The sequence below is a fragment of the Mustela lutreola genome, chromosome X (genome assembly GCF_030435805.1).
Source record: "Mustela lutreola isolate mMusLut2 chromosome X, mMusLut2.pri, whole genome shotgun sequence".
NCBI lineage: Eukaryota > Metazoa > Chordata > Mammalia > Carnivora > Mustelidae > Mustela > Mustela lutreola.
Genome location: NC_081308.1, coordinates 73,792,232 through 73,819,235, shown reverse-complemented (window position 1 = coordinate 73,819,235; position 27,004 = coordinate 73,792,232). Strand labels below are relative to the sequence as shown.

The 27,004-nt window shown below is 34.0% G+C and overlaps 1 protein-coding gene across 1 annotated transcript in view; it reads right to left on the bottom strand.

Annotated features, from left to right (window-relative positions):
- The window catches only part of CYLC1 (cylicin 1), a 101,557-nt gene that overhangs the window by 51,371 nt on the left and 23,182 nt on the right, over nt 1-27,004 (bottom strand). The window contains exons 2-5 of the mRNA XM_059158402.1: nt 23,821-23,871; nt 5,252-5,292; nt 3,381-3,499; nt 474-1,973 (exon numbers count right to left, since the gene is read on the bottom strand). Coding sequence (XP_059014385.1) covers nt 474-1,973; nt 3,381-3,499; nt 5,252-5,292; nt 23,821-23,871 — 1,711 coding nt within the window. The remainder of the gene's footprint in view (nt 1-473; nt 1,974-3,380; nt 3,500-5,251; nt 5,293-23,820; nt 23,872-27,004) is intronic.

Sequence of the window (27,004 nt, the reverse complement as noted above, 5' to 3'; positions counted from 1 at the left end):
TTAATTCAGATACAGATTAAATTATTTGATTTGCATATTTGAATCCATGCATGTTATGTTTTTACTGTGCTGTGTCTGGCTTTTGGTTGAGTTTTTACTATATTTATCAACTGCTTAGGAAATGTCTATCTCATTAAAATCTGCCCCTATAGAAGTTTTAACCAATTTTAATTTTTTATTCCTTCTTAAGAACATGTAACCACTCTTGTAATTGTATTCTCTTTACAAATAATTTTAAATGTTTTCTTAGATGCAAGCCAGTTCTCTGTTACAGTCTAAATATTCTTAACTTTTTGACATTTATTTTCCAACTCTTTTGAGTCCTTTTGAAGTATTCTTTCTTATCCATTAGTCCTTAACTTGTAAATATTCCAGTAAAAGTGAACTACTCTTAAGGAAAATATAAATTCAACCCTTTAAAATATTTTTCATTTTAGTCCATTTTTTTCTAAAATAAAACACAGTAAACATACCAAAGGAGCATATCTTGGTTTTAGAGGAGCAGCAGGCATCTTGCTCTGACAGAGACGTTTGATCTTGGGTGATGGTAGCAAAGGCTCACAAGGAGGTAGTGGTGGTCTTTCTCTTGATGGAGGGACTCTACCTGGACCTGTTTTTTTCCCTTTTTCTTTGAATGTAGTCTTTTTGAATGACATTTTGGATTCTCTCTTTAGTTCCAATTTTTCCTTCTTTGAATCTGTAGATGCAGCATCTGATTCGTTAGCAAGTCTCTTTTTAGCCCCAAGTTTATACACTGACTCTTCAGATTCAGCATCTGAACTTTTCAATGTCTCGGGCTTCTTTGAATGTTTCCTGGAAAATTCATCAGATTCTGCATCAGTAGACTCTATGACCTTCTTTGCATCCTGTTTTTGGGAATCTTTCTTTGAGTCTTTCTTAGTCTTCTTTGAATCATATTTATCCTTCAGATATTTATCCCAGTCAGATTCAGTTTCAGTGGACTCCTCAGACTTCATTGCAAACTTATTTTTGTCATCTTTCTTTGAATTTCTCTTTTCCTTTTTTTCATCTTTTTTACCTTTTTTTGAATACCATTCAGATTCAGAATCAGCATCAGTAGACACTACATCCTTCTTGGCATCCTTTTTCTTGTCCTCTTTTTTTGAATCTTTCTTATTCTTCTTTTCATCTTTCTTCCAATTCTTTGTCTCCAATTCAGAATCACTTTCAGCATCAGTAGACACTGCATCCTTCTTTTTCTTGTCACTTTTCTTTGAATCTTTCTTAGCCTTCTTTGAACCTTTCTTTGCATCCATTGAGTCTACAGATTCAGCATCAGAGCTTTTCTTTGCATCCTTTTTTGTGTCCTTCTTTGAAGTCTTCTTTGAATTATTCTGAGAGTCATTCTTTAACCACATATCACACTTCATGGATTCAGCATCAGACTCCTCCAAATACAGTATGAAACCCATACTTGAACTACTGTTTGAACAAATATGTGCTTTGGCATCAGAATTGTTCTTTGAGTCCTTAGAATCCTTCTTTGCACATGTGAATTTGTTATCTGTCTCTTTGGAATTCTTTGAATCTCTCTTACCTTTTTTTTGATACATTGAGACTGTCTTAAAATCAATGGATTCTGGATTTATTTCTAATTTGGACTTTGAATCCTTAGATAGCTCACTGTTATATGATAATTTTGATGGAGTTTTAGCTGCTCGATTTCCTCTTTTAGGTTTCTCATCATTTACCATTTTAGATTGTGTAGTTTTTTCTTGTGGGCCTTTGTTTTTCTTGGAATTTCTTTGCAAAGTTCTTCCTTTTTTGTCATCTTTGGACTTTTTAGGTTCTCCATTTTCATAATGGGCTTTAAGAGTATAAGGGTTTCTGAATGGAGCCTGTCTCCTGACAGTTAAGCAAACAGATGGCCTTTGGGAATTTTTTTTTAAAGAATGCCTTATCCTTATATGAGCTGGCTTCTGAACTTCCTCTAATTTTCTTTTGTCATGTCCCTGAAAAGATTATTTAGAATAACGATAAACATTTTAAAATAAGTTATATCTTGTTAATAGTGAAACATGAAAATTGTCTAGTTTTTCATTAACCATCTACTTAAAATGGAAAAAAAAAAGTTGCAACATTCTGTGTGTGTTGCATATGTGAGATAACTCCATGTTAGAAACCAAATGACTTAAAACCTTAGGATATTCTCAATGACTTATACAGAGATTGGAGCAAGCCCACAGTGATCTATGATATTTAAGGGCCCATCCTTACCATTGATAGTGGGTTACTATTGATAGTGGGAGAGATCTTTTAAAACATATTGGGTACCTTTGATCCCCAAGTTAGCTCAGAAATAAGCTGACTCCCTTGCAGTTTGTCATGACAATGCTTGTGATAACAGTAGGCTTCAAGCCTTAGCTTGATTTTTACTCCTGCTTTCAACATCTCTGATGAAATCAAGCCTGTGAGAGCCCTGGTATGAACTATTTCCCAAAACAAGGACACAAATTAAATAAATATCTGATCCTATTAATTTGTGTAGCAATAATGTAATTTTTTTAAGTCTCAATCCCAAATCTGTCAAATCTGGTTCAATCTGGTTCTCAAAGTGAAAACATACACCAATTTTGCATTTATCTTTTTTTTTTTGCATTTATCTTTTATAGTACTTTAACTATTTAGTAGGGACATCACCAGTCAATGAAATGGTCATATATAATTAAAGGAGGACAATGAAGAGTAGCAGGAAACCTGGACCACTACAGATGTAATGAACAGCACCTGAATAAATGCATTGACTGTAATTCTGCTTTGGGTGATGCTTTTGAAACACATTTTGATATTACCATGGGTGATATCAGACTTCACTTAAATTATAATAGTTAAAATAATATGAAGAGTAAGAATGGGAAAAGAGAAAGATTTGACGTTTCCTTTCAAACATCTCCATCATCTTCTTTTTGTAAGCTAGCTTTTTCTTTTCCTTATTAATAATATAATGGCACTTTATAAAAGAGGTAGAAAGCTTGAATGTTCTAGTATCTAGTATCCTGAGTGCCAGATTAAAGAAAATGGAGGGGCCCTGAAACTTCATCAACATTGGCTCATATTCTAAGATTCAGTTTAGATGTATTTGCAACTAGTAAATATTTCCTGAGAGATCCCACTAGCAGCAGCATTAGGTTCTGTAGCTTACATAGCCTGCTAACTTTATAATGCCTTTGAAAAGGAGGATTAAGTAAAGGTGAAATAAATAAAAATTTATCTGAAACAGACAGACGTAATCTGTACCAGTAATTATAAATTTAAAAATTGCTTCCAAAAAGAGATAAAATTCAAATTACATATTTTAATTTATATTTGTATATTATATAATCTTAGATTTAGTTAAAAATGACATTTTCAATACTTACAGGAACTGAGATTTGTGATCCTGAAGGTCTTGATCTTCTTTTTCTACCTGGCTGGAGTGGTTTGGGAAATGTCAAAGTAAAATAATCTTGATTCCATAACTTTCCACTTGATTCATTGACTAAAATGAGTGAGAACAATGAATAATTCACAGTTAATTGATTTTAATCAGCACTGAAATATTCTTGAGGAAGAAATATATTGTTTAAGATGAGTTATAGCTTAAAGCATAGCTTTTCACTCTGGACTGTATAGTTTATTTGCATATCAATTAGGGAAAATAAAAGATGATTTCTCCATTTAGCACTAAAGTTTAAAATTACATTTTAAACTTTATTTTAAAATAAAGTTAAAACCTTATTTTCTAGATTAAACTAGTTTTCACAATTTTCACTTAAAGCATAGTGGTTGAAATAATACAAATGGTAGGAATGGAAAATAGAGAAAGATTTGATATTTCCTTTCAAATATCTCCATCATCTTCTCTAGTTTGGCTTATCTTTATATCACTCTGGTTATGTTGCAGACAATATGTCTCCTATAGTCCCTATAGTTGCACAATGCAGAGCACAAAATAGTCAGGAAAGTCTTTATTGATTAAATCTAATAATTTATTTTAGTGCTCGACCTTAATGATATCCAAGCCACAGAATTCAGGGTTACAAACCTAAATCCTGATTTTAGTTCATGATCAGTACATTCATAGGCAGTACATTCAAATATCTAAAGAACTATTATATGAAAGTGTAGTAGCAATAACAGTGTAGTAATAACAGAATAGCTGAAACGGCTAACAATTATATACTGCTAATTATTTGTCAGACTGTTTTAAGCACATTTAATTATCAAAACAACCCTTTGAATTAGATATAATTTATAATTCTTTCCATTTTATAAATGTACAAAAGTGAAGGACTGAGAGAAGTTAAATTGCTTGCCAAAAATCATAAAGTGGAAGAGCTGAGATTCAAAGACCTATAGTTTGGCTCAGAGTCCATGCTCTTAATCACAGTGTTAGAGAATTCTATTTATTCTATTTATTTCCCTATTCTTAGGTCCAGTGGGTTAGAGTTGTATCAGTGCAGGCAGATATCAGCTCAATATATAAGGAGAACTTTCCCTAAGTTGTAGCTGTTCAACAAAATGAAATGTCCACTTTCATCATTTTGACTATTTTTTCTGTACTCTGGGTTTTATAATTTTGAATTTTAAACAAAAGGAAAACTTACACAATTAAGGTTGGTTTTTATAATGAGGAAGAATAAACTATTTACTTTAAAATAGCTAGTACAGGGATGCCTGGGTGGCTCAGTGGGTGAATCCTCTGCCTTCAGCTCAGGTCATGATCCCAGGGTCCTGGGATCAAGCCCGGCATCAGGCCTTCTGCTCAGCAGGGCACCTGCCTCCCCCTCCCTCTCTGCCTCCATCTCTGCCTGCTTCTCTGACTACTTGTGATCTCTGTTTGTCAAACTGCCTGCCTCTCTGACTACTTGTGATCTCTGTAAAATAAATAAATAAAATCTTAAAAAATAATAATAAAATAAAATAAAATAGCTAGTACAAACCCACACCAAGGTCAGAAATATTTTAAACACACACACATTCCCACACACATACACATATACACATAATATATAGGCTATACATAATATATATATATATATATAATATATAGGCTACACATAATATATAGCCTATATATAATATAGGCTCTTTTATTTTACTTTTTTAAATATAGGTTCTTTTAAATATTAAGAAAAAATCAGTGTGCTTTATGTTTTATAACATTGAATTGAAGATACTAGTCATTTGTCCCTAAAATAATTTTAAATATAATCTAAATAATGTTGTACTTTAAAGATTCAATTCTTACTTGGTATGGAATTATCATTTGTTCTGATGTTCACTTCTTGCCTGTTAAAAAAAAAGCTTCAATTAAACTTGTGCTATAGTTAATAATAACTAATAATAATAGTATGTCAATGATATAATAATATTATTTGTAATATGATATGGTATGATTATAATACAATATAATACAATACAATACAATAAAATATAATATACCAGTGAGAATGCCTGGTATCAAAAGACAAAAAAATAAGTGTCTGTGAGGATGTGCAGAAAGGAAACATTTGTGCTCTGTTGGTAGGAATGCAAACTGCTGCAGCTACTGTGGAAAACAACATAGAGGTTCCTCCAAAAACTAAAAATAGAAGTACCAAATGATGCAGTAATTCCACTTTTGGGTGTTTACTTGAGGAAAACACGTTAATTTAAAAAGCCACATGAGGGGCGCCTGGGTGGCTCAGTGGGTTAAGCCTCTGCCTTCAGCTCAGGTCATGATCCCAGGGTCCTGGGATCGAGCCCCATGTCAGGCTCTCTGCTCAGCAGGGATCCTACTTCTCCCTCTCCCTCTGCCTGCCTCTCTGCCTGCTTGTGATCTCTCTCTCTCTCTATCAAATAAATAAATAAAATATTTAAAAAAAACTTTATGAACCACTATCTTTACTGCAACATTATTTATGATAGCTAAGATACAGAAGCAACCCAACTGTCCATCCATAGATGCATGGCTAAAGAAGATGTAGTATAGGGGTGCCTGGGTGGCTCAATGGGTTAAGTCTCTGCCTTCAGCTCAGGTTGTGATCTCAGGGTCCTGGGATCGAGCCCCACATCAGGCTCTCTTGCTCAGCAGGGAGTCTGCTTCCCCCACCCCCCATCTGCCTCTCTGCCTACTTGTGGTCTCTGTCAAATAAATAAAATCTAAAAAAAAAAGATGTAATATATATGTATATATATACATATATTGAGAAATATGTATGAATAGAAGTATATGTATATATGAATACAATATGAATATATATGAATGTAAATATAGGGGGGAGGAGTCAAGATGGTGGAGAAGTAGCAAGCTGAGACTGCTTCAGCTAGCCGGAGATCAGCTAGATAGCTTATCTAAAGATTGCAAACACCTGAAAATCCATCGGCAGATCGAAGAGAAGAAGAACAGCAATTCTGGAAACAGAAAAACAACCACTTTCTGAAAGGTAGGACCGGCGGAGAAGTGAATCCAAAGCGACAGGAAGATAGACCCCGGGGGGAGGGGCCGGCTCCCGGCAAGCGGCGGAGCAACCGCGCACAAAATCAGGACTTTTAAAAGTCTGTTCCGCTGAGGGACATCGCTCCAGAGGCTAAACCAGGGCGAAGCCCACGCGGGGTCAGCGTGGCCTCAGGTCCCGCAGGGTCACAGAAGGATCGGGGGTGTCTGAGTGTCGCAGAGCTTGCGGGTATTGGAACGGGAAAGCCGGCTGCAGAGACAGAGCCGACAGTAAGCTCACAGCTCGGTGTTACCTTGAACCGGTCTCAGGCTCGGTGAGCTCGGAGCGCGGCCGGAGGTCAGGCAGACGGGAGTAACTGGGCGCTGTTCTCTGAGGGCGCACTGAGGAGTGGGGCCCTGGGCTCTCGGCTCCTCCGGCCCGAGACCAGGAGGCCGCCATTTGTATTCCCGTCCTCCGGAACTCTACGGAAAGCGCTCAGGGAACGAAAGCTCCTGAAAGCAAACCCGAGCGAATTACTCACCCCGGCCCCGGGTAAGGGCGGTGTAATTCCGCCTGGGGCAAAGACAATTGAGAATCACTACAACAGGCCCCTCCCCCAGAAGATCAACAAGAAATCCAGCCGAGACCAAGTTCACCTACCAAGGAGTGCGGTTTCAATACCAAGGAGAGCAGCAGAATTCCAGAGGAGGAGAAAGCCAAGCATGGAACTCATGGCTTTTTTCCTGTGATTTTTTTTTTTAGTCTTGCAGTTAATTTAATTTTTTCTTTTTCATTTTTTTTTTTTCTTCTCGCCTTCGGGTAAAATTTTTTATTTTAACTGTTACCTTTTTCTTTTTTAACGATTTTTTACTAGTTTATCTAATATATATATTTTTTCTTTTTTACATTTTTCTTAGGTGTTTTCTTTTTTTAAAAAATTCTTTTCTGTTCTTTCTTTTCTTTTTCTTTTTTCTTTTTTTTTTTCTTTCTTCCTTTTTGAACCTCTTTTTATCCCCTTTCTCCCCACTCACGATTTTGGATCTCTTCTAATTTGGTTAAAGCATATTTTCCTGGGGTTGTTGCCACACTTTTAGTATTTTACTTGCCCCTTCATTTACTCTTATCTGGACAAAATGACAAGACGTAAAAATTCAACACAAAAAAAAGAACAAGAGGCAGTATCGAAGCCTAGGGACCTAATCAATACAGACATCGGTAATATGTCAGATCTAGAGTTCAGAATGACAATTCTCAAGGTTCTAGCCGGGCTTGAAAAAGGCATGGAAGATATTAGAGAAACCCTCTCGAGAGATATAAAAGCCCTTTCTGGAGAAATAAAAGAACTAAAATCTAACCAAATTGAAATCAAAAAAGCTATTAATGAGGTGCAATCAAAAATGGAGGCTCTAACTGCTAGGATAAATGAGGCAGAAGAAAGAATTAGTGATATAGAAGACCAAATGACAGAGAATAAAGAAGCTGAGCAAAAGAGAGACAAACAGCTACTGGACCACGAGGGGAGAATTCGAGAGATAAGTGACACCATAAGACGAAACAACATTAGAATAATTGGGATTCCAGAAGAAGAAGAAAGAGAGAGGGGAGCAGAAGGTATACTGGAGAGAATTATTGGGGAGAATTTCCCCAATATGGCAAAGGGAATGAGCATCAAAATTCAGGAGGTTCAGAGAACGCCCCTCAAAATCAATAAGAATAGGCCCACACCCCGTCACCTAATAGTAAAATTTACAAGTCTCAGTGACAAAGAGAAAATCCTGAAAGCAGCCCAGGAAAAGAAGTCTGTAACATACAATGGTAAAAATATTAGATTGGCAGCTGACTTATCCACAGAGACCTGGCAGGCCAGAAAGAGCTGGCATGATATTTTCAGAGCACTAAACGAGAAAAACATGCAGCCCAGAATACTATATCCAGCTAGGTTATCATTGAAAATAGAAGGAGAGATTAAAAGCTTCCAGGACAAACAACAACTGAAAGAATTTGCAAATACCAAATCAGCTCTACAGGAAATATTGAAAGGGGTCCTCTAAGCAAAGAGAGAGCCTACAAGTGGTAGATAAGAAAGGAACAGAGACCATATACAGTAACAGTCACCTTACAGGCAATACAATGGCACTAAATTCATATCTCTCAATAGTTACCCTGAATGAGAATGGGCTAAATGCCCCTGTCAAAAGACGCAGGGTATCAGAATGGATAAAAAAACAAAACCCATCTATATGTTGCCTCCAAGAAACTCATTTTAAGCCCGAAGACACCTCCAGTTTTAAAGTGAGGGGGTGGAAAAGAATTTACCATGCTAATGGACATCAGAAGAAAGCAGGAGTGGCAATCCTTATATCAGATCAATTAGATTTTAAGCCAAAGACTATAATAAGAGATGAGGAAGGACACTATATCATACTCAAAGGGTCTGTTCAACAAGAAGATTTAACAATTTTAAATATCTATGCCCCCAACGTGGGAGCAGCCAACTATATAAACCAATTAATAACAAAATCAAAGAAACACATCAACAATAATACAATAATAGTAGGGGACTTTAACACTCCCCTCACTGAAATGGACAGGTCATCCAAGCAAAAGATCAGCAAGGAAATAAAGGCCTTAAATGACACACTGGACCAGATGGACATCACAGATATATTCAGAACATTTCATCCCAAAGCAACAGAATACACATTCTTCTCTAGTGCACATGGAACATTCTCCAGAATAGATCACATCCTCGGTTCTAAATCAGGACTCAACCGGTATCAAAAGATTGGGATCATTCCCTGCATATTTTCAGACCACAATGCTCTAAAGCTAGAACTCAACCACAAAAGGAAGTTTGGAAAGAACCCAAATACATGGAGACTAAATAGTATCCTTCTAAAGAATGAATGGGTCAACCGGGAAATTAAAGAAGAATTGAAAAAAATCATGGAAACAAATGATAATGAAAATACAACGGTTCAAAATCTGTGGGATACAACAAAGGCAGTCCTGAGAGGAAAATATATAGCGGTACAAGCCTTCCTCAAGAAACAAGAAAGGTCTCAGGTACACAACCTAACCCTACACCTAAAGGAGCTGGAGAAAGAACAAGAAAGAAACCCTAAGCCCAGCAGGAGAAGAGAAATCATAAAGATCAGAGCAAAAATCAATGAAATAGAAACCAAAAAAACAATAGAACAAATCAACGAAACTAGGAGCTGGTTCTTTGAAAGAATTAATAAAATTGATAAACCCCTGGCCCGACTTATCAAAAAGAAAAGAGAAAGGACCCAAATAAATAAAATCATGAATGAAAGAGGAGAGATCACAACTAACACCAAAGAAATACAAACTATTATAAGAACATACTATGAGCAACTCTACGGCAATAAATTTGACAATCTGGAAGAAATGGATGCATTCCTAGAAACATATAAACTACCACAACTGAACCAGGAAGAAATAGAAAGCCTGAACAGACCCATAACCAGTAAGGAGATTGAAACAGTCATTAAAAATCTCCAAACAAATAAAAGCCCAGGGCCAGACGGCTTCCCGGGGGAATTCTACCAAACATTTAAAGAAGAACTAATTCCTATTCTCCTGAAACTGTTCCAAAAAATAGAAATGGAAGGAAAACTTCCAAACCCATTTTATGAGGCCAGCATCACCCTGATCCCAAAACCAGACAAGGATCCCACCAAAAAAGAGAGCTATAGACTGATATCCTTGATGAACACAGATGCGAAAATACTCAACAAAATACTAGCCAATAGGATTCAACAGTACATTAAAAAGATCATTCACCACGACCAAGTGGGATTTTTTCCAGGGCTGCAAGGTTGGTTCAACATCCGCAAATCAGTCAATGTGATACAACACATCAATAAAAGAAAGAACAAGAACCATATGATACTCTCAATAGATGCTGAAAAAGCATTTGACAAAGTACAGCATCCCTTCCTGATCCAAACTCTTCAAAGTGTAGGGATAGAGGGCACATACCTCAATATCATCAAAGCCATCTATGAAAAACCCACCGCAAATATCATTCTCAATGGAGAAAAGCTGAAGGCTTTTCCGCTAAGGTCAGGAACACGGCAGGGATGTCCATTATCACCACTGCTATTCAACATTGTACTAGAGGTCCTAGCCTCAGCAATCAGACAACAAAAGGAAATTAAAGGCATCGAAATCGGCAAAGAAGAAGTCAAATTATCACTCTTCGCAGATGATATGATACTCTATGTGGAAAACCCAAAAGACTCCACTCCAAAACTGCTAGAACTTATACAGGAATTCAGTAAAGTGTCAGGATATAAAATCAATGCACAGAAATCAGTTGCATTTCTCTACACCAACAGCAAGACAGAAGAAAGAGATATTAAGGAGTCAATCCCATTTACAATTGCATCCAAAACCATAAGATACCTAGGAATAAACCTAACCAAAGAGACACAGAATCTATACTCAGAAAACTATAAAGTACTCATGAAAGAAATTGAGGAAGACACAAAGAAATGGAAAAATGTTCCATGCTCCTGGATTGGAAGAATAAATATTGTGAAAATGTCTATGCTACCTAAAACAATCTACACATTTAATGCAATTCCTATCAAAGTACCATCCATATTTTTCAAAGAAATGGAACAAATAATGCTAAAATTTATATGGAACCAGAAAAGACCTCGAATAGCCAAAGGGATATTGAAAAAGAAAGCCAACGTTGGTGGCATCACAATTCCGGATTTCAAGCTCTATTACAAAGCTGTCATCATCAAGACAGCATGGTACTGGCACAAAAACAGACACATAGATCAATGGAACAGAATAGAGAGCCCAGAAATAGACCCTCAAATCTATGTTTCTAGGAATTTTTCCATGTCTTCTACATTGTCTAATTTGTTGATACTTAAATTTTTATAGTATTCAATTATAATTCTTTAATTTCTCTTGAGTCACTTGCTACTTCTCCTCTGTCATTTCTTATTTTATTTATTTGGGTACTTTCTCTCTCTCTCTCTCTTTTCTTGATGACTCTGGCTAAGGATTTATCAATTTTGTTTATCCTTTTAAAGAACCAGGCCTTGGTTTCATTAATTTTTTTCTTTTTCCTTTTTTTTTTCTTTTTAGTTTCTATGCTATTAGTTCCTCTGACCATTGTTATTTCCTTCCTTTTACTCACCTTGGGATTTTTGTGTGTTTGTTTTCCTAGCTCCTTTATATGTAAGGTTTAACTGTTTATGTGAACCTTTTCTTGTTTGTTTAGATAGGTCTGTATCCCAATATATTTCCTACTTAGAAGTGATTTTACTGTGTCCCACAGATTTTGTGTTTTCATTTTCATTTTTCTCCATTTACTTACTTTTAATTTCTTCCTTGACTGTTGAACTCATTGGCTCTTTAGTGTCATGTTGTTTAGTCTCCATGTTTGTTGTCTATTCTAGTCTTTTCTCTTGTGATAGATTTCTAGTTTCATGCTGTTGTGATTGGAAAAGATGCATGGTATGATTTCAATCTTCTTATAATTATTGAGGCTTGTTTTGTGTCCTAACATGCGACCCACTCTGGAGAACATTCATGCACACTTGAAAATAATGGCTATTCTATGGTTTTTGGATGGAATGTTCTGTATATACCTCTTATGATGATCTTGCCCAATGTGTCATTCAAAGACATTATTTCTTTGTTGATTTTCTGCCCAGGTGATCTATCCATTGATATAAGTGGGGTGGAAAGTATCTTACTATAATGCATTGTCATCAATTTTTCCTTTTATTTCTGTTAATATTTATTTTATGTATTTAGGTCCTTCACTGTTGGGTCTGTAGATTTTATAATTGTTGTAGCCTCCTGTTGGAGTATCATTATGTAAAGTTTTCCTTTTGTCTTTTGTAAAAAGTCTTTGTTTTAAAGTCTATTTTTCAATAAGCAAATAAATAAAGTCTATTTTTTCTGACTTCAGTATCACTACCTTTTCTTTTGTTTCCATTTGCTTAGTATGTGTGTTTTTTTAATCCCTTCACATTCAGTCTCTTTATCTATAGGTCTGAAGTCTGTCTCTTGTCAGCAGCATATACAGACGTTAGGTTTATTTTTTATCCATTCCACCATCCTATGTCTTTGATTAAATAATTTAAGTCATTTAATTTTAAAGTAATTCTTGACATGTACTTATTTTCATTTTGTTAATTGTTTTCTGGTTCTTTTTGCAATTCTTCTTTTTTCCTTTCTTCTTCTCTTGTTTTCTTTCTTTTTTATTCCTAGTTTTTATAGTCTTACATTTGTCTTCCATTCTCTTTGTTTTTTATATATCTATCATAGGTTTTGGGTTTGTGTTTGTTATGAGGTTCATATAAAAAATCCTATATAAATAGCAATCTATATTAATTTTGTTGTCATTTAAGTTCAAAGACTTTTAAAAACTAATTTATTTTTCTCTTTTCCCTTCTTTTTTACTCCTTCTTCCATGTTTTATATATATGTACATGGTCATATATATAATAATTATTTATATATTATTTATATATGAATATATATATTCAAGTCTTTTTATGTTTTTATTAGTAATTTTCTTATGTCTAATTAGGGTCACTTTTTTTTCACTTTAAAGTCCCTTTATAATTTTTTTATATAACTGGTTTATTTGTGATAAACTCTTTTATTTTTTGTGGAAATTCTTTATCTCTCCATCAAATCTGAATAATCTTGTCAGGTAGAGTATCCTTGGTTGTAGGTATTTCCTCTCAGCCTTTTGAATATGTCATTCCATTCCTTCCAGGCCTGCAAAGATTCTGCTGAAGCCTTGGGTTTTCCCTTGTCGGTAACTTTTCGCTTCTCTCTTACTGTTTTAAGGTTCTCTATCTTTAACTTTTGACATTTTAATTATCTTGTCATGGTGTGGACATTTTTGGGGTCATCTTGTGTGGAATTCTCAGTGTTTCTTGGATTGGGTCTCTATTTCCTTCCCTGTGTTAGGGAATGTTTCAGTATTATTTCTTCAAATACTTTTTTCCTATCCTTTTCTCTCTCTTTTCTTCTTCTGGGGCTTCTATAAGGTGAGAATTTGTTTCCTTTATGTTGTCTAAGAGTTCCTTTAACTTATTCTCAAATTACATTTTTCTTTCTCTTCTGGTCCTTTAGTTTGAGTATTTTACATTGCCCTGCCTTCCAGATCATTGATATATTCTTCTATATCTGCTAATCTGCTGCTGAGACCCAGGATTCATTGAAGTGGCAGGTCAGTTAGGGTTCTCAGACTGCACTGGTCTGTGCTTTCAAAGTAAAGGAAGAGTTTAGATTATGCATGTTCATCCCTACCATCTGGAAAGCATTCCAACAGCTCTCCTATCATTTGGCAGCATTCTCAGGCTAACTTTTTTCTATTATAGTTGCTCATTTGAACTGCAGCTTCTAAAGAAAGAAAAAAATAGTAAAAGAAAAAAATAAAAATAAAAATGTTAAAGAATACAAAAAAGAACAAAAAGAAAACAGGACAAAAAAAATGTGGCTGATTTGGCTTGTATACACTGAACCAGCTGAGATTGTAAGCTCACTGTGTGGGACTGGACTTTATTCCAGTTTGGGAGTTTAATGTGGGGGTGAGAGAACATTTCCACAGCTTCTGTGGACCCTTTTAAACAGCAGCATTTTTCTTGTGCCCCGGCTCAACTAAAAGTGGTGTGAGCTTGTGAACCCTGAGCTCACTGAAGTTACAAGCTTGTTGTGTCAACCACACCAACTAGTTATGGAGTCTGGACCCCACCTTGGTATGGGCTTTTAAGGTGGAGTGCAAAAATAAACTGTTGTTCTCTAGTCCCTCTGAGTTGGAGAACATTCCTGCAGCTCCTTTGCCATTTGGTGGAGTTCTAGTGTAGTCACTTTTATATACTAGTTGCTCACTTACTTTCTTTATTTCTTTTTTTTAGCAGCTCCAGATACTGCTGGTTTTTAAAAAAGATTTTATTTATTTATTTGTCAGAGAGAGAGAGAGAGAGTGCACACAAGCAGGCAGAGGCAGAGAGAGAAGCAGACTCCCTGCTGAGCAAGGAGCCCGATGTGGGACTCGATCCCAGGACCCTGGGATCATAACTTGAGCTGAAGGCAGCGGCTTAACCAACTGAGCCATCCAGGTGTCCCTTTTTTAAATTTAAATTCAGTTTAGTTGGGGCACCTGGGTGGCTCAGTGGGTTAAGTCACTGCCTTTGGCTCAGGCCATGATCTCAGGGTTCTGGAATCGAGCCCCGCATTGGGCTCTCTGCTCAGCAGGGAGTCTGCTTCCTCCTCTCTCTCTGCCTGCCTCTCTGCCTACTTGTGATCTCTATCTGTCAAATAAATAAATAAAATCTTTAAAAAAATTCATTTTAGTTAACATACAGTATTATAGTATTATTATTTTCAGGGGTAAAATTTAGTAATTCATCAGTTGCCTATAACACCCAGTGCTTATGATATCAAGTGCCCATCACCCAATTATCCCATCCACCCACCACTTCCCTCCAGCAACCCTGTTTGTTCCTTCTAATGAAGAGTCTCATGGTTTGACTCCTTCTCTGTTCTTATCTTGTTTTATTTTTTTCTTCTTTTCCCCTATGTTCATCTGATTTGTTTCTTAAATATCACATATGAGTGAAGTCATATGGTATTTGTCTTAGTATAACTGATTTACACCTATACTTTAACTTTATACTTGCTTAGCTTAATAACATCTAATTCCATCCATGTCTTTGCAAATGGCAGGATTTCATTCTTTTTGATGGCTGAGTAATATTCCATTGTATATACAGACCACCTGTTCTTTATCCATTCATCTGTCAATGGACATCTGTTTTTTCCCATATTTTGGCCTTTGTGGATAGACATTGGTACTATAAATATTGGGAGTTCAGGTGTCTCTTTGAATCACTATTTTTGTATCCTTAGGATAAATACCTAGTAGTGAAATTGCTGGGTCCTATGGTAGTTTTATTTTTAACTTTTTGAGGAAACTCCATACTGTTTTCCACAGGGGTGGCACTAGGTTGCATTCCCACCAGCAGCATAAGTAAGAGGGTCCCCCTTTTTCTATATCTTCTGTTATTCTCTATATCAGTCAACATCTGTTGTTTCCTAAGTTGCTAACTGTAGCCATTCTGACCAGTGTGAAATGGTATTTCCCTGTGGTTTTTATTTGTATTTCCCTGATGTTGATTGAAATTGAACACTTTTTCATGTGTCTTTAGCCATTTGTATGTCTTTGGAGAAAAAAATAAAAGTCTGTCCATGTCTTCTGCCCATCTCTTGACTGGATTTTTTGTTTTGGGCTTTTGAGTTTGATAAATTCTGTATAGATTTTGGAAACTAGCCTTTTATCTGATATGTAATTTCTGATTATCTTCTCCCATTCCTTAGATAATAATCAACAAAACTAAAATGGAACCTACTAGTTGTTTTTTAATTTATTTTTATTTGTTTTTTGTCAATTCTTCTTTTTTTTTTATTAATATATAATGTGTTATTTGCTTCAGGGTTATAGGTCTGTTAAAGCATGCCTTTTTTCCCCTGTGTCCAGGGGAAAGGAATCTCTTCTTGATCCCTCAGTACTATCCTTCTCTACTGTTGTACACAGCATCAGGGGTGAGGGTTCCCATTTTTTAATGTATCTCCATCTCTTCTGTTGTCCTCTTTGCCATTCTCTATATCTTTGTGTGGAAACGGTTCAATCAGCCCTTAGTTTTTCTTCAGGAGTAATTGTTCTATAAATAAGGGTAATTTGGTGTTTTCCATGGAGGAGGTGAGTTCAGGGTGTTCCTATATCACCATCTTGGGCTGCAACCAACACTTTGAGAAATGTTATGCATTCACTGACCTGGTCCATTTTTTAAGAATGTCTGCTTATAAATCACACACAGTTCCCCAACCCTAAGTGAAATTATTTTTAAAAAGGTATATTTTTCACCAGAAACTTAAAGAAAAATAAACCACGGATCAAAAGCTACAATAAAAACACAAATTTGACAAAATCTAAAATTAATTAAATTTTTATAGAATAAATCAAACCAGCTCCCTCATCCTCTAATGAAAGTGTCTAAACAAGTAGAAACTCACTTATTTTCTACACATACTAAATAAGTTTTGAAAAAAATGAAACACAACAACTTTTTAATGTTCTCAGAACTTAAAACATATAATGATATCTGAAAAGGTCAGATAAGTGCTGATATGCATTTTGAATTGTTTCTACACACAGGAAAAATTACTCTATAATATTTTCCATTCAAAAAGTACCCATTGAATTAGGCAATAATCATGATGTTTACTGAGGATATGGTGTAATTTGCTTTGAAAATTTTACATCATTACTAGTTTTCAGGGACAATGAGTTGTGACCATTGGTAATTCTGAGATTGTACTCATATACACATATATCTTGGAACTTTATTTTTTAACTGATTTTAATTATCAAGTTAGTAAATGTAACTTTTTATTTTTATGAGTAACTACTTAATTTAACTTGTATTTATATTTGTGTCAAATCTATGTTCATTTCCTAAGTAAAGCTCTAGTATCCAGCACAGCATAAAGCCTAGTCCATACTCATCATTAAATTACTACCAACTTACTTAGGAAACATTTTGGATACATTAGTTTAAAAAAAAAAATCTAATCTAGTTGTCCTTAACTAGATGTGAACATCAAAATAAAAATAAATGTGAACATGCCTTACAAATGCTCTTAGATCCTTGAAGAAGAATTTCTGGGTGTGGCTTAATGAAGTCTGTATTTTAAAACTCTCCTAGGTGGGGTGCCTGCGTGGCTCAGTTGGTTAAACATCTGATTTTTAGTTTCGGCTCAAGTCATGATTTCCCTCAAGGTCTGGGGATAAGGCTTGTACTCAGTAGGAGTGTGCTACAGACTCTCTGTCCTTCTCCCTCTATCACTGATAGAAGAATTTAAAATAATGGTTATAAAGATAATCACTGTATTTGAGTAAATAATTGAGGACACCTCAATGAAACCCTCAACACAGAGAAAGAAAACATAAAAGGAACCAATCAGAGATGAAGTACTCAATAACTGAAATTATAAACACAGAAGATGCAATACATCACAGATAAAAGTAAGCAGCAGATCAGTGACTTGTAAGAGTAATGACAAAGCAATCAAGCAAAACAGGAGAGAGAAAAAAAACTATTAAGGTAACTCAGAAACATCATCAGCTATAATAACATTTGCATTATAGGGATCCCAGAAGGAGAAGAGAGAAAAGGGGGTAGAAAACTTATTGGGGGGGTCCACAAAAAGACTCATAGTAATTAAAATTACAAAAAAAGTATAGATTAAGAGAGAATTTTTATTTATTTTTTAAAAGATTTTTAAAAATTTATTTGACACACAGAAAGAGAGAGCAAGAGAGAGCACAAGCAGGGTGAGCTGCAGGCAGAGGGAGAAGCAGGCACCCTGCTCAGCAAAGTCTCCCCAACAAGGTACTTGATCCTGGGATCATGACCTGAGCTAAAGGCAGATGCTTAACTGACTGAGCCACCCAGGCACCCCAAGAGAGAATTTTTAAAGCAGCAAGAGAAATCAGTTACAAAGGAACCCATAAGGCTATCTGTGGATTTTTCAGCAGAAACTTTGTAGACCAGAAGAAAGTGACATGATATATTCACAATAATGAAAAGGGGGGAAACAAAAACAAAAACAAGACAAAACCTGAAATCAAGAATAGTCTATCCAGCAAGACTATCTTTTAAAATAGGAGGACAGATAGTTTCAGAGAAATTAAAGTTAAGTTAAGAAATTCATGACAAACCAGTGATACAATAAATATTAAAATGGTAAAGAAAGACCATAAGCAGGAGTAAAAATGTAGGGAGGACAAAAGCATTAAAATTAAGCATATCTATAAAAATCAGTCCTGGGATTTACAAAATAAAAGAATGTGAAGTATGACACCATAGACCAAAAACATAAGGGGGAAAGGAATAAAGAATAGGTACAAACTAAAGTGACTATCACCTTAATATAGACTGCTATGTGCATAAGATGTTATATGTTAATCTACTTGTAATAGTAAATCAAAAACTAGTAACAGATATTTAAAAATACAGAAAAAAAAGAATACAAATATATCAATAAAACCAACAAACAGTGAGAGGAGAGGGAGAATAAAGGAACAAAGAAGAACTACAAAAACAACCATAAAACAAATAACAGAATGTCATAAGTACATACCTAACAATAATTAGTTTGAATCTTAATGAACTAAGCACTGCATCCAAAGGCATAGGGTGAAGAATGGGTAAAACAGCAAGAGCCATCTATAGTCTGCCTATAAGAAACTCATTTCAGACCTGAAGACACACAGAGATTGAAAGTGAAAAGATGGAAAAACATTTATCATGCATATGGAAGTGAAAAGGACACCAGGGTAGGCTTACTTATATCAGACATAATATACTTTAAAACAAACACTGTAATAAGACACAAAGAAGGACATGACATAATCATTAAAGGAACAATCGACCAAGAAGATATCACAATGTAACTATGCACCCAACATGGAAGTACCAAATACATAAAACAGTTAATAACATACATAAAGGAAGTAATTGGTAATAACACAGTAATAGTAGGGGAATTTAACACCCTACTTACTCCAATGGGTATATTATCCAAACAGAAAATCAACAGGGTAACAGTGACTTTGAATGACACACTGGATCAGATAGATATAATAGGTATATTTAGAATATTCCATCCTAAATCATCAGAGTACCTATGCTTTTCAAGTGCACATGGGAGTACTCTCCAAAACAGATCATATATTAGACCACAAAATATGTCTCAATAAACTCAAAAAGATTGAAGTCATACCATGCAGCGTTCTAACCACAATGCTGTGACACTAGAAATCAACCACAAAAAAATAATCTGAAAAGAACAAAAATATGTGGTGGTTAAATAATATGCTACTAAACAACAAATGGATCAACCAGAAAATCAAAGAGGATATCAGAAAACCCATGGGGTCAAAAGAAAAAGATAGCATAATGATCAAAAATCTTAGGGATGCAGCAAATGTTGTAAGAAGGAAGTTCACAGCAATACAATCTTAACCCAAATAGCAACAATAACAACAATAAAAATCTAAAATAAACTACTTGACTTGCACCCAAAGGAGCTAGTAAATGAAGAAAAAACAAAATGCAAAAGCAAATAACAAAAATTAAAGCAATAATAGATTAAATAGAAACTAAAAAACAATAGCAATTAATAATAGTATAAATCAATGAAGCCAGGACCTGGTTCTTTGAAAATGTCAACAAAATTGATACAATCTTAGCCACATTCATAAAAAACAGACAGAGAATTCAAATAAATTAAGAAATGAAAGATACGAAATAATAATTAGCATGACAGAAATAGAAAGGAGTGTAAAATAATACTATGAAAAAAAAAATGCCAACCAATTGGAAAACCTGGAAGAAATAGATATATTCCTAGAAACATATAATCTCCCAGAACTGAACAAAGAAGAAATAGAAAATTTGAACAGACTGATTAGCACCGATGAAACTGAATCAATAATAATAATAATAATAATAATTTCCCAACAAATTCAAGTCCAGGACTAGATGGTTTTACAGGTGAATTCTACCAAACATGTGAAGAGATAATACCTATACTTCTCAAATTGCTCTAACAAGTAGAGGATGGAAATATTATGAAACCATTGTATGACAGCAGCATTACCCTGATACCAAAACCAGATAAAGACTGAGGGAGAGACACAGAGGGAGAGAGAGAGCTACAGGATGGTATCTCTGATGAACTCTGAACTTAGATGCAAAAATACTAGTAACCTGAAACCAAAAAATACATTTAAAAAAGCATCACCACAATTAAGTGACATTTATTCCAAAGATGAAATGGTGGTTCAATGTTTACAAATTTATCAATGTGATAGATCACATAAGAGAAAAAAATTAAAAATTACATGATTATTTCAATAGATGCAAAAAAAATTTTTGACAAGTTGCAGCATCAATTCATGGTAAAAACCCTTAGCAAAGTAGATTTAGAGGGAACATACCTCAACATAATGAAGGCCATATATGGAAAACCCACAGCTAACATCTTATTCATTGGGAAAAAGTCGGAGAATTTCCCTAAGACAAGACAAGCCCACTCTTAACACTTTTATTCAACACAGTATTGGAAGTGCGACCTACAGCAATCATAAAGAGAAAAAAATAAGACAACTAAATCACTCAGGGTGAAGTAAAGTTCTCACTATTTGCAGATGACATGATAGTACATACAGAAAACCCTAAAGACTCCATTAAAAAAAAAAAAAGCTACTCGTTTTGCTAAACTACTTGTATTGCTAAACAAATACATAAGATCACAGGATACAAAATGAATACAAACAAATCCATTGCTTTTTTATATACTAATAATAAAATAGCAGAAAGTGAACTTAAGAAAATAACCCCATTTAAAATTGAACCTAAAATAATAAAATGTCTAGGAATAAACTTAACCAATGAGATGAAAGGCCTGAACTCTGAAAACTATAAAACTTTGATGAAAGAAAGTGAAAACAAGGTGAATGAAAAGATATTCCATGCTCGCAGATTGGAAGAGCAAATATTGTTAAAATGAGCATACTACACAAAGCAATCTACAGATTTAATGCAACCCTTACCAAAATACTAACTGCAGTTTCCACAGTACTAGAATAAATAGTTTTAACAGTAATATGAAAACAACAACAAAAAAGTCTTTGAATAGCCAAAGATATCTTGAAAAAGAATGAAACACGAAGTATTAGAGTCCTAGCTTTCAAGATATGCAGCCAAGCTGTATATATAATCCCCAGAAATAAACTAATGATTATATGGTCAATCTATGACAAATGTGGCGAGTATATACAATAGAAAAAATTCTCTTCAACAAATGGTGTTAGGAAAATGGGGTGGCTGAATGAAAGAGAAAAAAATGAAACTGAACCACATTTTCACATCATACACAAAAATAAAATCCAACTGGAATAAAATCTAAATGTAGGACCTGAAGCCATAAAACTCCTAGATGAGGGCACAGGCAGTAATTTCTCTGACATCGGCCATACAACGTTTTGCTATATATTACTCCTGAGGCAAGGAAAACAAAAGCAAAAATAAACTTTTGGGACCACATCAAAACAAAAACAAAAACAAAACTTCTGCACAACAAAAGAAGCACCAAAAATTAATCTAAAATACAACTTACTGAACAGGAGAAGATATTTGGAAATGACATATCTGATTAAGGCTTAGTATCAAAAATACATAAAAACTTATAAAACTCAATCCCTCAAAAAATATTCCAGTGATAAATGGGCAGAAATGAACAGACATATCTCCCAAGAAGACATCCTTACGATTAACAGATATAAAAATATGTTCAACAATACTCATCATAAGGGAAATGCAAATCAAAATCCCAGTGAGGAGTACCTTGGAGGCTCAGTCAGTTAGGTGTCTGTCTCTTGTTTTCATCTCCGGTTATGATTTCAGGGTCATGAAATTGAATCCCCACATTGAGCTCTGAACTCAGTGGCTAGTCTGGTTGAGATTCACTCTCTCCCTCTCTCTCTCTCTCCCCACTCTCTCTCTCTCTCACTCTCTCTCTAAAATAAATAAGAATCTTAAAATAAAACCACAGTGAGATATCACCTCATTCCTATATTAATAGCTAAAATCAAAAACACAAAAATAAAATTGTGTTGGTGAAGATGTGGAGAAAAAGGAACCCTAATATACAGTTTTTGGTAATAAAAACTGGTGCAGCCACTGAGGAGGATTGCATGGGGGATCATCCAAAAATTAAGAATAAAATTACCATTTGATCCAGTAAATCTACTACTGGTTATTTTGCCAAAGAATATAAAAACACTAATCCCCCCCCCCAAAAAAAAGTCAAAGAAAAACACATAAAGATTTTTTTCACTTTATTTTTTTAAGATTTTATTTTTATTTATTTGAGAAAGAGAGAGTGCATAAGAGGAGATAAAGTCAGAGGGAGAAGCAGACTCCCTGTCAAGCAAGGAGTCTGATGTGGGACTCAATCCTGGTACTCTGGGATCATTACCTGAGCCGAAGACACTGGCTTAACCAACTGAGCCACGCAGGTGCCCTATTTTATTTTTTAATGTGTTATTTTAGTCACCGTAAAATATATCATTAGTTTTTGATGCAGTGTTCCAATATTCATGGTTACATAGAAGATTATTTTAAATATTTTTTAAGATTTTATTTTATTTATTTGAGAGAGAGAGAGAGAGAGGGAGAGAGCGAGCATGAAAGGAGAGAGGTCAGTGGGAGAAGCAGACTCCCTGTCAAGGAAGGAGTCAGATGTGGGACTCGATATGGGACTCCACAATCATGACTTGAGCTGAAGGGAGTTGCTTAACCAACTGAGCCACCCAGGCATCCAAAGATTATTTTTTTAATGGAGAATAGGCACTGTGCACACAGTAATGGGTGAAAGTTAAGTTTAACATAAATAAAGATAAGTGAAACATCTTATAATCTTAAATGGGTCATCCCATAGGAAAATATAGCAATTCTAAATTTTCATGTATTCACTTTTGTAGCTGTAAAATACATAGGCAAAATTTATACAACTAAAAGCAATAAAGAAACTCACAATACAATTGGAAACTTTAGTACACTTAGTAACTGACAGAGCAATTAGATAAAATGTATTAGTAGAGCTATAGAAAATTTGGATAGCATTATTAACAAAATGACCCAATTTGAAGACACTACACCAAACAATTGCACAATACACATTATTTTCAAGTTCACATCGAATGTTTAACAAAAGTGATCATAGACTGGGCCATAAATTAAATTTTAACAAGTATCAAAATACTGAAATTATATGGCATTATATTTGGTGACCTCAACTGAATAAAGCTAGAAATCAACAACAAAGAGAAAATTTTGAAAAAAATAAACATTTGGAAATTAACAATACAATCTATGGGTTACAGAGTCAATTACAATGTAAATTAGAAAATATTTTAACTATTAGTTGTACATCATTAAGAAAACTATGATAACGAAATATAGACAGATGCAAAGAACTCCCAAGAATTTGATAGTTTAAAATTCATATATTACAAGTTGAAAATAAATGGTTTATGTATTTATCTCAAGGAGCTATAAACCAAACAACAAATTGAAGTCAATGTATGCAAGAGAAAAAAAAAGTAAAGACAACAGATGTGAAAAGAAAGCAAAAGTCTATGCACATAAATTTAAAAATTTAGTTGAAATAAGAAAATCCCTTCTGTTAAAGCTGAAACAGAAATTTTGAATTACTGTATGTATCTAAAGCTGTTAACTTGATAATTAAAAAAACTTACCAACGTAGAGATTTCCAGGTCTGGATGTCATTGATCAATTCTCCCAAAAACCTAAGGAAGAAATAACAATTATTTACAAACTCTTCCAAAGTCTAAGAAAAAGGAAACACTTACCAACTTGTTCTTTGAAAACAGTGTAAACTAAAAAACAAACAAACAACAACAACAACAAAAAAGACCAGAACCTCACAAGTTGATTTAAAAAACAGAACCTCACAGGATGATTAATAAAAAAATAAAACTATAGCCCTATATCTTTTATAAACATAGATTCCAAAATGCTTAAACATTTTATCAGATTCAATACATAGGAAGCATATTATATCGCAACCAAATGAGTCTTATTTCTAGTTAGTTTAACATTCGACTTTCATCACTTTAACTCATTAGAATAAAGGATAGAAAATCACTCAACCATTTCAGTATACAGAAAAAAAAATCTTTAAAAATATCTGACGTTGATTTACAGTTAAATTTTTAACAAAGAATAAATGAAAGGAAACTTTAAACTGATAAAAGAAATCTACAGAAATCTAGAACTAATGTAACATTCAATGGTGAAATGGAAGCACTCCTGTTGAGCTGAGGAATAAGAAGGATGTCCATATTTCAACTACAATTTGACATTATACTAGAAGTCCTAATCTATGCAATAAATCAAGGAAAAATAAATTAAAATTATATTAAAATATACTATTTGGAAGTGTATTTTAAGCAGTATTAAGCAATAGAGGGGCACCAGCATTGCTTAATTAGTATAAAAAGAAATAAAATTGTTATTTTTGCAGGCAGCAAGTCCATTTACACAGAAAATCCAAAATGTTTCAAATGCACAATCAGAATTAATAAATGAATTTAGAGAAATTTTCAAATACAAAGACTAGCTACAAAAATAAGTTATATTTCTATACACAGCAATACAATTAGAAAACATTTTACTAATACCACTTACATGATAATATCATGAAGACCAAATTCTTAGGAACAAATCTAAAAATATAACAGTATAATGTCTACACTGAGGGTGGAAATCAATATTAATTTAAATTAAAGTAGACATCAATAAATGGATGTATATACCATGTTTAGGAATTGGAAGACAGAATACTATAACATTTCTTCCCACATTGATACATTGATTCAATGCAATCTCAAAAACAAGTTTTTGACATTTTTGAAAGCTGATACTTGATTTGAAATTTTACATGGACATGAAAAATCCAAGAATATCCAAGATAATTTGAAAAAATGGAGAGATATACATTACCAATATAAATATATCAACTTATGATACAAAGACAACAGTTAAGACAATGTAATGTTGGCACAAAAACAAATAACCAATGGAACAGAATAGAAAATACAAAAAGGATACCTATAAAGATATGGTCACATGAATTATCCCAAAGTTCTGATGCATTAGGGAAAGAGTGCTTTCAACAAATGGTACTGATCAGTTTGGTATTTTCTTTTTCTTTTTAATATTTAATTTATTTATTTGACAGAGAGAGTTAGTGAGAGAGGGAACACAAGCAATTGGAGACAGAGAGGGACAATGACCAGCTCTATACCAGGATGCCGGGATTATGGCCTGAGCCAAAGGCAAAAACTTAATGACTTAGCCACAAAGGCTTCCCATTATTTGGTATTTTCAAGAAGAAAAAAATGTAATTCTTGATCCTTATCTTACATTACTAACCCAAATCAACCCTAGATGTATTATAGACATAAAGATGAAAACTAAAACAAAATGCTTTCAGGAGGTAATTTTAATGTTAGTGGAATAAATATTTCTTAAACAAGACACAAAAAACTATAATCATAAAGGAATAGAATAACATGCTAGGTTTCTTTTATTCAGCGATGATGGACTATACCACACTTCCTTTTTTCCAAAAATGGAGATGTGAAAGAAAACAAAACAAAATAGTATGAAAGACATATTTCTTCTTTGAACCTCATAATAAAATAGTTTGAAAGAAATGATAGAGTCATAGCAATAGTAAGAACGATAGCTAATGGTTATTGTGCTTTTGTAGACTTTTCTTTTTTAAAGAGATTTATTTATTTTTAGAGAGAGAGAAAATGGGAGAGGGGCAAAGAGAGGGGGGAGAGAAGCAGATTCCCTGCTGAGCAAGGTGAATTTCAAATGTTAAACTGACTTGAAATAAGACTCATTTGGTTGTGCTATAATATGCTTTCCATGTATTGAATTTGATAAAATGCTTAATGCATTTTGGAATTTATGTTTACGAAAGACATAGGACTATTATTTTATTTTCTATTAAGCACCTTGTGAGATTTTTAAATTAAGGTTACTCTGTTCTAGTAGAACAAGTTGATAAATATTTTTTTTTCCAGATTTCGGAAGATTTTGTAAATAATTGCTATTTCTTCCTTTGGTTTTTGGAAGAATTGATCAATGAAGACACTCAGGCCTGGAATTCCCTGTTCTTTGTTCTGAAGTGAAATCCTGCTCTCAAAATTCTTTATTCCTTCTTCATTTACATATCCCTTACTTCAAATCTTATTTTTAAATAAACATAACCTATTCTTCTTGTTTTTTTTCTTTACTTTTATTTAATTCATTACTGTTCTTGAAACTGTATTCCCTGACAATGGAATGAGTCAATTCTTCAAATTTGAATAAGAAATATGATGTGGTTTTCATTCAATTATTCATTCAAAAAAATAAATATTGAATACTTTGAAAGCCTGATGAATGACCTCACAAAATGTCCATATCTGAACCCCTGGGACTTGAGAGTATTATCTTATATGGAGAAAGGAACTTCACATATATGCTTAAGAATTATGAAATCATTAAATTTTATGGATTAATCAGAAAAGCACTAAATTTATTCCCCAGTGCTCTTATAAGATAAAAACAAGAAATTTGGAGAATGATAAAGCAATCTGATGATGAAAATAGAGATTGGATTTATTCAGTTTGTAGAATTGGTGAAGGGACACAAGCCAAAGAATTCAGGTGGTCCCTAGATACTAAAACTATGCAAGAAAATTTGTTTTCTCTTCAGAGCCATTAGAAAAAACCAACTTTGCTGACACCTTGATTTTAGCCTAGTAACACTGGTCTAAGACTTATGACCTCCAGAACTGTAAGCAGATAAGTTTGTGGTTTTTTTTTTTTTTTTCCCCACTGAGTTTGTGGTATTTTTCTACA